At 40.4% G+C, this 12,983-nt stretch overlaps 2 protein-coding genes across 4 annotated transcripts in view; one reads left to right on the top strand and one right to left on the bottom strand.

The window, feature by feature from the left end:
* The window catches only part of LOC144654878 (uncharacterized), a 41,529-nt gene extending 31,883 nt beyond the window's left edge, over window positions 1-9,646 (bottom strand). The window contains exons 1-7 of one of the 2 annotated variants that reach the window (XM_078515113.1): window positions 9,427-9,646; window positions 7,436-7,715; window positions 6,690-6,853; window positions 6,009-6,109; window positions 4,984-5,039; window positions 4,225-4,317; window positions 3,370-3,902 (exon numbers count right to left, since the gene is read on the bottom strand). In XM_078515113.1, coding sequence (XP_078371239.1) covers window positions 3,829-3,902; window positions 4,225-4,317; window positions 4,984-5,039; window positions 6,009-6,109; window positions 6,690-6,853; window positions 7,436-7,697 — 750 coding nt within the window. In that variant the 5' untranslated portion in view covers window positions 7,698-7,715; window positions 9,427-9,646 and the 3' untranslated portion in view covers window positions 3,370-3,828. Of the gene's footprint in view, window positions 1-3,369; window positions 3,903-4,224; window positions 4,318-4,983; window positions 5,040-6,008; window positions 6,110-6,689; window positions 6,854-7,435; window positions 7,716-9,426 lie in introns of those variants that run through there. The other variant, XM_078515114.1, reaches the window with a different exon arrangement.
* LOC144654860 (uncharacterized) overlaps window positions 1-12,983 on the top strand; it is a 175,537-nt gene that overhangs the window by 123,752 nt on the left and 38,802 nt on the right. For both annotated transcript variants that reach the window (XM_078515090.1, XM_078515089.1), the window contains exons 10-11: window positions 764-904; window positions 1,551-1,691. In XM_078515090.1, coding sequence (XP_078371216.1) covers window positions 764-904; window positions 1,551-1,691 — 282 coding nt within the window. The remainder of the gene's footprint in view (window positions 1-763; window positions 905-1,550; window positions 1,692-12,983) is intronic.

Genomic DNA, 12,983 nt, shown 5'->3' with positions numbered 1-12,983 from the left:
AAAGCGTCGAACGCATATTTTACCGTTTCATTTGCTAATTTCGCTGCCGTAATCGACTGCCTCGAAAGGTCCTTGCAATTTTAAAGTATAGAATTGTCAGATCTCGGTGAAATTTGCACTGTTTATTTGTGTAATGTTGAGGAATATGTGTATGTGTACCCGGCGCGGACGAGCCATTTTTGACAAAATTATATGGCTGCATTTCCTCCGCGAAGATAGGAAATTGTTAAACTAAACTACAAAGCAACTGTAATGATAAGTTCGAAGAACAATGCACAGGATAAAACTTCGACTCATTCTTCATGCAAGAATACCTGAGAGTTTCTGCCGCAATATTTGCCGAGAGAAAATCAGAGAACGGAGCCTTCTAACTAGTAAACATCGTATTCATATGCTAATGTGCTTGTGCCTATGTCGACGTCCGTTTTCACTTGGAACAAACTGCTTATGCTTGCACTTGTGTTTGTGCTTGTGCTTGCGTCGCTAGTGAAAACCAGGCTTAATGGGTACTATTTTCGGTGTAAGATTTACCAAAGGATTACTTTTTCTATCAAAAATGGCATACACTGAAAAGGGTAACGGTCTGAATGTCAATAGATCTTCACTGTTTTTACTGTTTTTATTCCAATCTTATAAAGATCCTCAATTATTATGACATTTCCTTTAACTTTCATCATGACACTTTAGATGACACTAAGATAACGTACCTTGTAGATTAAATGAAGACGTTCGGAGTATAACGTGAAACCTTGGGTGCTTTCAGGTGAATGTAACGTTGTCTGTGCCGGGATTTATGATCCAGTGTGTGGAACAGATGGTGAAACATACATCAATGAATGCTTAATGAAACTTGATGCTTGTGAGAAGAAGAAGGAGGTTTCAGTGTCTTTTAAGGGCGAATGTAGTAAGTACAATGCGATATTAACTGATATTAACTGAACGCGACTGTGATTTTTAACAGTGCAATTTAACAAATTTAACATTTAGTAATTGATATAATTCCTTCGTGATTGCCAAGTGCACGAGAAACAAGTGGCTCTGAGGACATATGATTTGATTGGCGAGATTTTGACAAAGGGAGTTTCTTTGTAAGATTTTTTCAAAAGATTACTTTTACTATCAAAAATGGCATACAAAAGGGTAACGGTCTGACCTCGGGGCGAGGACTCCCCAATCGATCCCAGGAGATCAGGGGTGGACACGCGCTGCAATTTTGACGTGTTGCACCATTCGATTGGAAATATCGTTGCCACTTGTGGAAATAAACGTTTCGCGGTTAAGCGGCACGGGAAACAAACTTCTACAGCAAATTGTGTTTCTCGGAAACAAGGAATAATTCTAAAGTATTTGAATTTTTTGTTCCCTGTCGCAAACCTTGCTTTCGAAACGCCCCGCCTCGTCTGAAAGTTTCATTTAGAAACGTTTACCAAATTGTGAGCACCCACGCTCCGTTTGCGAGTATTAAAATTTTACTTTTAATGTTGATATATGATTTGTTGTAGGAGGTCGAAGACATTCGGAGTGTAACGTGAAACCTTCGGTGCTTTCAGGTAGATGTGACATTGTCTGCACCGGGGATTATAATCCAGTGTGTGGAACAGATGGGGAAACATACAGCAATGAATGCACAATGATATCTGAAGCTTGTGAGAAGAAGAAGGATATTTCAGTGTCTTATAAGGGCGAATGTGGTGAGTAAAATGCGATATTAACGCGACTGTGATTTTTAACAGTGCAATTTAACAAATTTAACATTTAGCTAAGTTTTAACACCCAGTAATTGATATAATTCCTTCGTGATTGCCATGACATCCTTTAACGTTTGTCCTGAGGAATTTGTGGTTCATGACGGCAATACTTTTAACCCACTGTAAAAATACATTCACGTTTTCAAAATTAAGGAAGGGGGGGGGGGGGGGGGGCGGGGGGGCATTTACATTCTCGTCCGGTATATCCCCAGAGCCGCTTGTCCTTCTTAGCCGGCTGAGCCTGTGCACGAGAAACAAGTGGCTCTGGGGACACATGATTTGATTGACTCGATTTTAACAAAGGGATTTTAAAACCGTTCATTTGATTGGCTGCTTCTGTTGTTAAAATTCAGCCAATGAAATCATGTGTCCCCAGAGTTGCTTGTTTTCTTGTGCACAGGCTCAGCCGGCTTAGAGGGACTAGCGGCTCTGGGTACGAGAATGGGACATTCTGACAGTACAGCTATTACAAACAACGTGTATTTGGAACTGATTGAACCCAGACTTCTCTCGTCCACCCAGCCTCCATCTATACCCATGCACGCGGGATGCTTATAAAAAAAGAAAAAGAAGTAAACTGCTGTCTTGATAATTATGTATTGGCATTTAACAGGCCTTTTTTTGTTTTATTTTCCACAGGTGGAGCAGCGAGACTTGGATTTCCAGGCCTCTACCTGATGTTCGCCTTTTTGGCATTCTTGTGGTTTTCAGTTTAAGCGAAAAGAAGGCCTTTTAGTTTTAGAACTGTGTAACAGTTCAGAAACGAAAAGATGGCCTTGGGAAAACAAAACTGTTTATGTAAAGCATTATACCCGAGTCCTTTTAGCTAACGTTTATATTCATCGCGTAGATATTGCAGTCAATTCAAAGCTTGTAAATAATGCTCGGTGGAGTAAATATAGCGATAATGAAACCATTTAAATTATTACAACTTTAAAAAACTTTTTTTCCTATACGACATTTTGACAATTTTTTAAGCGTTGTGTCGTCGAAAGTTTCTGAACCTTTTGAAGAACGTACTGATCTCTGGAAGATGTGATATCTACAAGTCAAACAAAATCGCCTTTGGAATATCGTAAAGGGTTTCGGACATGTGGTATATTTATTTCCAGTGCTTCAGTAAATCAAGTAAACGTTGTATTAAACGCTCCACGTGCATATATACAAGTAGCATTCATATCAATATTAACTTGCAGGAAACGCTGTTTTTAAGTTACAAAACTCAATGAAATTAAGCCGGTGTTAGACTAGTATGTAGTTAGCAATAAGTGTATAGAGAAAACTGACCTAACATTCCACGGGAACTGAATTTATGGACGGAAAAACGTGCTAGGCAGTGTCTTTGCAGGAGAACAGTCTAAAAGGTTGCGACATTCGGCAAGTTCTCAAAAACCATTTCTATAAAAGAAACGCGGACTTAAAAAATTATAAAGTGAAGAAGGCTAAGGGTGGAAAAAAGCGTAAATTTTTTTACCCGTGGAAAAAGGATCAGTTTGGTAAGTGGTTCGTCTATTTTTTTTTATGTTCTTTACAAATGAATCTAGTTCTGCACAATATATCAATGACCTGCTGGATGTAAGTTTATATTATTTAGTAATAAACTTAAATACTGATACAAGTGTACAGGTGTTGAAAGTTGGGTTGAATCTATAATATGAACATTGTGCTATACAGGCAATACATCATTTTGATTAGCTAATAAAAGCTCTCAATCGACGAGTCAGCGATTCTCATAACATGCAGAAAGATGCGACGTATACACTTGCTCTCATAATGCAATCTTATTTTGCCTTGCATCCCATGAATCGTAGTGAGCTTGTGACAATGGGCTTAGTTAACGAACCAAGCAGTGCCTAGCATGTGAAGGATTGTACAAAGATATGCGAAAACCATAAAGGAAATACTATACTCTAAACGGCATTTTTCATGTGTGCATGACAGTCGATCAAGTACATAGAAGAAGAAGCGCTTTTCAAAAGCTACTGCTTCCTGACTAATTAAATAACACAATAAACAAACGCCGAACTTAAAACGTGCAACCTTAAGGTTTTTCTTGCTAGTGTAAAAAAAAGAACAATGTTTACATCAAATTGGAGATAAAGGTGAACACAATGACCAGAAGACTGGTGAATCCAGCTGTGATGCTTGCAGCACCTGTGAATAAGAGGGGGAAAAATCGCAATTCAGTCATAGCGGTTGACATTCTTAATAGCTTCGTCCCCCAATTGCAACCTCTCCATCTGATTAAATCTCCGGTACGGTATGCAAAGTCCTGGATAACCAGCCTGGAGAAAAAGCTGTCTGTTTCGAGCTCGGAAATAATTTGATTGCCATGTATTCCCAATGGCTCCCTCCCGATGGCGTCCCCACCCCTCTCCTCTCCCCCTCGAAGTAACATTTATGCAGCATTTATGCATCATCTTGAAGACCCGTATCTCTGATCGAAACACCGCGTTTTATGGCTCAGTACACTGACCTGCGCATTCACACGTGATACATCCAAATTTGTTCCTAGCCAGACCATGAGGGCATCCGTCAGGGATGTAACAGCCTGGTGTGGGACACATATCTGCAAAACAAGCAAAGCGAGTTAGCCTGTGGATGCAGCCTTATCTGCCGTAATGACGGTGGGTAATCTCAGAATCGACTGCATTCTCAGGTTATTCAGTAATCCTTGTGTCGTATGACAACATCAGCAAAACCTTTATTTAGACACGATGGAGTAAAAAGCTACATAGCTTGTGGAGTCTTGTGTAAATAAAACATTAATACTAGTAGATAAAAACGTTAAACTATATTGAGGTAAAAAAAAGCTAAACTAATCGCTAAAAATAGATAAATTGCTAAAATCGTTACAACGATAAAAAAGATAAAAAGCGCTAAGAACTCTTACAATAGAGGTTGTTAAAATCTGTATTTTAAATTCTGTATGACTTCATTATGTCTTGTGTCTGACCTCTAAGAAAGCATATTTAGCCATACTTTGAACCTTCCAGGTTTTATTGTCGTATTTTCAATACCCTTAGAGTTTCCGAGGTGATGGTGGTGGTGTGTGTGTTGGGGAGAGGGGGGGGGGGATGAGGGGGAGGGGGAATCCCAGTCCTTGAACTCTCCCTTCACGCCTTATATAGGGGTTGGAACCAGGAGGGTAAAGAAAGGGGGTGAAAAAGCCGACGAATGAATCTTCAGGGACTGGACTAGACAGAATAGAATAGGGTAAGTGCAGCAGTCTTACGATTTAGAGTCAAAGCGATTCCTTCCCAGTAAACTTGGTCCTTCACAACACTGGCCCTGCATGAAGAAAAATAAAAACATGGTCTTCCATTGAACGTTAGCCTGTGTACAGCCGTCCCGCTCCGCTCAAAAAAATCCACGATTTTTTTAGCGGAGCGGGACGGCTGTACACAGGCTAATTGAACGTGAGAAACAGAGACTTCAAAAGCATTCTTGATTTGCACTCATAAACGCTGGCATTCGCATTCATCTCGGATCACAACATTTTAATAGAAGAAACCAATAAGATTAACACGCTAAAAGAGTATAGAAATATCGAGATAATTAAATAAAGCTGACGTTTCTTCCGTGAATGTCTCGTCTAACACCTTAAACGTCAGCTTTCGTATTTGCTACGACTAATTAAGAGCTTTAAGGGCTCTATTCAGCCTCCGCCATTTTCGATGCAATCGAAATTATGAAACTGTATGGTAAGCGAGATTTTTTTGCATTGCTGTAAGTTAAGCTACTGAAAGTCTGTTTAATTACCTTAAGAAGTTTCACAGTGATCTATTTTGTTTAGACACAATCCGCGTAAAACATAATACCAAAATGAAAGTCTCGTATGTAAACAGAAACAAAGGCGTGGCCGACTAGGGTCCTTTAAATACAGTTAATCCTCCCTTATTACCGGAAGCGGTTGGGCCAGGTAAGTTTTCACTTAGGAGAGTTTTCCCATTATGGGAGGTTAAAATTGCAGGGTTTTTTTTTCTATGTGGCCCGCTGGGAACATTTTCGCGTACGAGAGGCCAGTAGGATCTGACTACTAGAGGCATCGATTAGTGGAGATTCGACTCTCTGCTTTTATAGCCCGGTGCAGCTTCTACACATTCATCACGTGTAAGGAACACACTGAGATGACACATCTGAACTTGCACTACGGTCAAATTGATCATCAAAAGCTCATAATTGCATGTATTTGTTCTTTCTCAGGGTTCCACCTTGTAGAGAATAGCAGAGGGCCTTCCTCAGAGGGGATGCAGTTACCTTATAGTAATCTTTCCAGATGGGTCCTTCTTGGGCGACATCCATTTGATCTGGAGACTGGTCCACTGGTTGCTGGAAGTTGAGTTTTCAACCCATTCGACCTGAAAAACGAAGAAACCCATACGGGACTAATGACTGGTGGCCGTGGATTATGCTATTGGCGGGCACCTACAGGTTTGTTTTAAGTGGGTGTTCTTTTCTGCGGAATGTTTTCTTCCTGTAGTTTCATATATTTATTATGTTCATATTCCTGCGTTATATATTAACAGATTCGTTATCTTGTTGTTGGTTCTCCTCCGTGACCATCTCTGCCCCGAGAGATTTTCTCCGGGTTCTCCGATTTTCCGCCCTCCACAAAAACCATTACTCCAAATTGAAATTCGATCTTCAATGCACGTACACTTTCTAATGAGCACCTGATAGCTGTTCCATGCACGTGTAACATGGGTATATACGTTTAATTTTTTTCACGACTTAATAACCAAGTAAAGTAGACAGTAACGCGATCTGTTTCTTGTGCCTTCCTCTCCCACAACCATCCCCCCCCCCAAAAAAAAAAAAGAAAAACTCCCTTAAGTGCTCGCGCGGATACTCTCTTCCCAGATCATCACTCTTTTAAACTAGTGAGCGATAACTATCAATGAACCCTGAATATAAAGTCTCAAAGAAAACGGTATTTACCAGTTGTGATGTCATATTGAAGTGACACTCCTTCATGGATACTCCAGCAGGTAATGGCTTCACAAAATGTCCGCTATCTTCGTCTTCAAACTCGTTGTAGACGTAAATCATAAAACCTGTGAATGCCTCTGTTGCATTACCGGACCTAGTGCCATTTAAGGTAACTAAATTGGAGAAAAGGTTAATGATAAATGAATGATTAGCCAGGGGAACCCCACCATGTTAAAAGGCGCGGGGATAAGAACATTGAAGTTCTGTCCTGAATACCCTACGTTCTCGAGCAAAATCTACGAATGAATAACGAATACCGTTAAATTACGGTTGTAAGACCTGTGCTTATACCCATCAGGTATTTACTTAAGGGGTAATAAGCTGTAATTATATAAGAAAGATATATGTCTGACAAAAACAATGAATGAATACCGGGCTCGAATAAACTCCAAGAGTCAAATAAACTGGGGTCAACCAGCTAAGTTTGAAATAAACGCCGGGGGCCTTTATCCGGGGGCGGGGGCTTAAAACCGGATGTACTTTTCCCCCGGAAGGTTAATCACAAAGAAAATGTCTTACTGCTTGTGGCAGCTTTGTCAGATGTGACTTCCACTTGAAAAGTCGCTACTAAGCGTTGACAAAAACAAAACGCTACTAAGCGTTGACAAGCATACAAGTTAACGTCAAGGGATACCGACTGTACTTTGAGGGGAAACAAGATGCTTATCGCATAAAAGCTGATTAAAATATCTCACTCGTGTAGGTTTGTTGTCCCGGTCCATAATGTGATTCATTCCTGTAGGCGACCATGGCGTCCCGAACGGACCTTCCATTCGGACGAATCACATCAAGCACGTATGGAGGCTTAGAACTCTGAGGCTTGACACCACTTGGAAACCAATCCTTTACGTATCCGCAGGGAATACGAACTTCTGTCTTCACTTGGTGGATTTGCAGGAAAACTATGGTCCACATCGGAACAAGCAGAAATTGACGTGTTCCTAACGCATGCGCCATCCTGGTTTCTAGTTGATCCTGTTTAAAATGTAAAACTGTTATTTGTGTGTAAGAAAGAGCACACTGCATTACCTCAGGTCTTACCAATTTTTCCGTGTCTAATAATAATATGCATTTCCATACATGCACGACACTGAATCTGATTAACAAACGTAATGGCAACCTCTAAAAGAGAACAATCTGGGCGTGGCTCAAGTTTTTTTTAAACCTCTTAAAGATACCAAAATACTAAAAATAGAATTTTACTTGCCCCCAACGCCAAGGCTTCATTATTCAGTTGGCAGAGCAACGCACCGGTATCGCGGAGGTCATGGGTGCAGTTGCTTAAATTGCTAACACACTGCGAGGATCATTTCATTCATTTCATAATTTCTATCTTTCGATTCTTCCTGTGCAACCCTAAAAGAGACCTTGGGGGCTAAAATATTCGCGTTTTTCCCGTAACACCTTTAGTGAGGCCAAAAGTTATAACTTTCCACCCTGAAGGGAGACAACGAGCATCCCCGCCCCTTCCACATGGGAGTCCCCCGCGGGCAACGACAGCAAACAACATCTGAAAACAATAATTAGCATACACAACGGTTCTCAAATCAGCACCTGCATGCAATCAGGCTGCCGATATATAAGTTCGTTCGATTCTTCTGTTTTCGCGCGTCGGTAGGAGAACCTGTTTACTATTGACAACTGCATGGATGAAACATGTCAGGACGTTTACCGAACCGACGGTTCAGGCCCTTAAGACCCCCTCAGCCGTGACAGCTTAGAGCCTGAAAGCTGTATAAATTATTTACGGCACTGAGATCCGAGGTAAATTGCAAACAAACTGGTTCTTCAAAATAGCATTTTTTATCTTTCTTTATCCAGTTTCTGTAAAAATACATGGATTTGAATTAACATGACTTGAATTGATAAAAAAAAAAACAGGTCCGTCGCCACGGACGTCTCGCTGAAAATTTCGAACGTTATCCAATGGATCTCATTGTGCATATTATATGGTATTGGTGTTTATTTGATCACGACTCAAACTTGAATATGAAATTACTAGTTTTCCGTGAGTCAAAAACAAATTCGGCCACAAAATACGGACTATTCATGGAAGAAGTCGATTATTTCTGTATATTCCGAAATTGATCTCGACTCAGGGTAGCGTACATGCGCAATCGTAACATACTACTGTTTTCGAGGTCAATATATTTACTCGCAGTTCATGGTCGAGATGATCTATTCATACTAGTTATGCAACGCTTTCGAGTGGTATACTATGGAATATCCCACGAGTCACTTGTATTTTCTCGGTATACACACGAGCCTTTAGGCGAGTGTGTATGCCAAGAAAAGACAAGTGACAAGTGGGATATTCCATAGTATACCACGAGAAAGTGTTGTGTAACTATTTTATACCATGCCATAGAAAATACACTTACTAAATTTCGTCGAGAATACAGTCGCAGCGCACTATGGGAAGGTTGGGTTGAATACCGTCGAATATGCAACGGCTTTCCTGTATTCTGATTGGCTGTGTTTTCTATGGCATGGTATAAAGCATGATATGTAATGTTTTCAAACGCAGTAAAGCAGGATATCAGGATATCGTGACAATTAACGAAATGCAATAAAATAAAATGCAAGCTTAATACATAACTGCATACGAGTAAATTGACATTTGCAGCGTTTTCTGTGTCTACTTAACTCGTTCGGACAAATATCTTAACTAGAGTTCAGTACTCACCTCAAGTAAAGACTAACTTAAATTTAGTGTTGTTTTTCTTTGGTATCAGCAGCGGAAAATTGGAATATTTATTTCGTAAGTACGTATTTTATGCTTTATACGCACTTATCCGAGTTACTGTTTGCTTTGAACGTTATTCACAAGGCTCCGCTACCTGCCAGATGGCTGCCGAATGTAATGAACTCTTTGCGTGCCTTTGCCGTTGAAAATGAGAATATATCGACAGCGGAGTGCGTGACTTCTTGTTTTAAATATGCAAATCTGATTCTTGCATTGTCGAGTGGGTATACACAAGACAATACAATAAACCTGTCAGTGCGATCATTTTCGCCTTTTCAAAAAAGCTGCACTAAACGTTATATTGCCCAATTTCTTTTTAACACTGTATTTTAAAGTGTTAAGACAAAAAATACATAATTAAAAGATGTTGTCGAAAAATTAATCTGTTTTTTAATAATTTTTGTTTTCTTTTTGCTCCAAAATTGTTTATCGTCAGTCAATATAATCGAAATCTTATCTCTGTTTTCTGGTCTCCTTTTTGCTAAAATCTTCCACGTTTTAAGTCCACAGTGGACAATAGGCTCGAATTAATAATAATAATACTCTTTATAAATTCTGACGCTGACTTATTTGAGCGTAAACAACGCTCATAATGTACTCAAGACGTTTCGACCGAGAATCTTCGGTCTTCTTCGGTTGTTATCATGGCATAAAAAACGGCTTTTTAACGGTTTCACATTTGTACGCGTGCGCGAGTGACTAATACAAATACACGCGAACGCTGCGCGAGACTATGAACATTATGTAAGTGACTTATATACATCAGGGATGTCTATGTGTTCATTTCCCGCATTCTGGTCCCTCTGCGAATGCCACGCTTCTAGGAAAAGCCTCTTGTGGTAATCGCCTGCCTTGTCCACCACCGCTGCATGATTGAAATCCATATCATGGCCAAACGTGTTCGCGTGTTGCGCGATCTTAGAGTTTTTGTCGCAAACACGGACTGCTCTTTGATGTTCTTTAATTCGAGTAGCTAATGCTCTGTCCGTTTGTCCATAATAGGTAAAATTGCAGTCAAGGCAGTTAACTCTGTAAACTACACATCTAGACTGGAATGCTGTGAGTTTGTCTTTCGGTCTGGGGAAGCGTGTGCGTAACGTGTTAAGTGGTTTAAAGCCAACTTTGACCCCGTTGTTGCGTAGAACTTTTGAGATTCTTTCAGTTACGCCTTTCACGTAGGGTAGAACAACAAACGATGTTGCGGCATCATTTGGAGTGTCGCTGCTGTCTGAGACACGACGATTAGCTTTGCGATGAGAATCACAACTCTTGATAAACCGCATTGGATAGTTATTGTTCATCAAGACTTTAACCGCATCCTCCACGATGGTGGTACAGGTATGTCGATGACAGCCACGTATGCCTAAAAAAGGAGTATGTGCAAGAGTTTCATGACCACCTTAACTCTGTTAACCCGCACATACAATTCACTAGCGAGGTCGAAGGTGACGACGGCCTTTCATTTTTAGACACCGCAACAACTAGAGTGAACGGGCGCATACAGGTTAACGTCTACCGAAAGCCAACGCACACTGACAAATATCTAGATTTCAACTCGCATCACCCAACTCAACACAAGAGATCAGTGGTGAATACACTCCTTGAGAGAGCGGAAAATATCCCATCAACAAGCGCAGGGAAACGCAAAGAAAAGGAGCATGTGGTTAAAGTCTTGATGAACAATAACTATCCAATGCGGTTTATCAAGAGTTGTGATTCTCATCGCAAAGCTAATCGTCGTGTCTCAGACAGCAGCGACACTCCAAATGATGCCGCAACATCGTTTGTTGTTCTACCCTACGTGAAAGGCGTAACTGAAAGAATCTCAAAAGTTCTACGCAACAACGGGGTCAAAGTTGGCTTTAAACCACTTAACACGTTACGCACACGCTTCCCCAGACCGAAAGACAAACTCACAGCATTCCAGTCTAGATGTGTAGTTTACAGAGTTAACTGCCTTGACTGCAATTTTACCTATTATGGACAAACGGACAGAGCATTAGCTACTCGAATTAAAGAACATCAAAGAGCAGTCCGTGTTTGCGACAAAAACTCTAAGATCGCGCAACACGCGAACACGTTTGGCCATGATATGGATTTCAATCATGCAGCGGTGGTGGACAAGGCAGGCGATTACCACAAGAGGCTTTTCCTAGAAGCGTGGCATTCGCAGAGGGACCAGAATGCGGGAAATGAACACATAGACATCCCTGATGTATATAAGTCACTTACATAATGTTCATAGTCTCGCGCAGCGTTCGCGTGTATTTGTATTAGTCACTCGCGCACGCGTACAAATGTGAAACCGTTAAAAAGCCGTTTTTTATGCCATGATAACAACCGAAGAAGACCGAAGATTCTCGGTCGAAACGTCTTGAGTACATTATGAGCGTTGTTTACGCTCAAATAAGTCAGCGTCAGAATTTATAAAGAGTATTAATGTCAACTCCTGACTGTAATTTTGGTATTTTTCGTTTAATAATAATAATAATAATAATAATAATAATAATAATAATAATAATACTGATAATAATAATAATAATAATAATAATAATAATAATAATAATAATCATTTATATAGTGCTAATCTAAAATATAAAAATAAAATATAAAAATACCTATTTAAATTAATCTATTGAGCTAAAATATCTATTCATGCAGAGAATGAAGTAATAAAAGTTATAAAAGTTATGTTCCTTAGATGGTAATTTGCCTCATTGCATATCTTTTTCACATGTTGTTCCATAAGTTTCAACAAGTTGTTACACATCCAACGGTCTATTTCTTCAACACAGCGTTCAACACGCAACTTTGCTTCTTCAAGGTCAACACAGCAATCAGTCTTGAAGGATATATAAAGTTGCGTGTCATCAGCATACAGATGATATAGCAAGTTGTGCTGCTTGGTGATATCAGCAATCGGTGCAGTGTAGATGAGGTACAGCAGTGGGCCCAGTACTGACCCCTGGGGCACCCCGCGCAGCAAATGTCGACTTGACGACAGGCCTTCCTCTACTTTACTCTCTCAAGTCCGATTTTCTGGTCTTTGTTAATTCTCGGGGGAGGATGGCGGGCTTATTCCCCGATCAGCGGCTGGTACTCAAACCTAGGTAGGTACGTTATGTACAACGGTATGTTCGGTACACAATATGTCCCCATACATAACGTACCTACCCAGTCCGTACCTTACTGCTGGCCGACATAGACGGAATCTGGGCTCGAGATTGGAAGGGAACAACCTGCATAGCTGAGGCCCCATTATGTGGGGGGGGGGGGGGTCCGAGTATCCCGTATCCCATTAATTTTTGGCCTAAATATCCCGTATCCCATTAATTCCTGAAAAACTTTGAAGTTCGATATCCCACAATCTCTTTTCTTATTATCCTGTATCCCTATAATTTTTCCCTGAAATATCCCGTGTCCCCAAATATACAGTATCCCTAAAACCCCTAATGGGGTATTGTTGGGTTTTAAATGTTTGTTTTAGGAAGAGAAAA

Source organism: Oculina patagonica, chromosome 5, assembly GCF_052425735.1.
Source record: "Oculina patagonica isolate OP01 chromosome 5, crgOcupat, whole genome shotgun sequence".
In the NCBI taxonomy this organism is placed as follows: Eukaryota; Metazoa; Cnidaria; class Anthozoa; order Scleractinia; family Oculinidae; genus Oculina; species Oculina patagonica.
The sequence above is the reverse complement of the archived record's forward strand: the minus strand, read 5'-3'. Positions and strand labels throughout refer to the sequence as shown.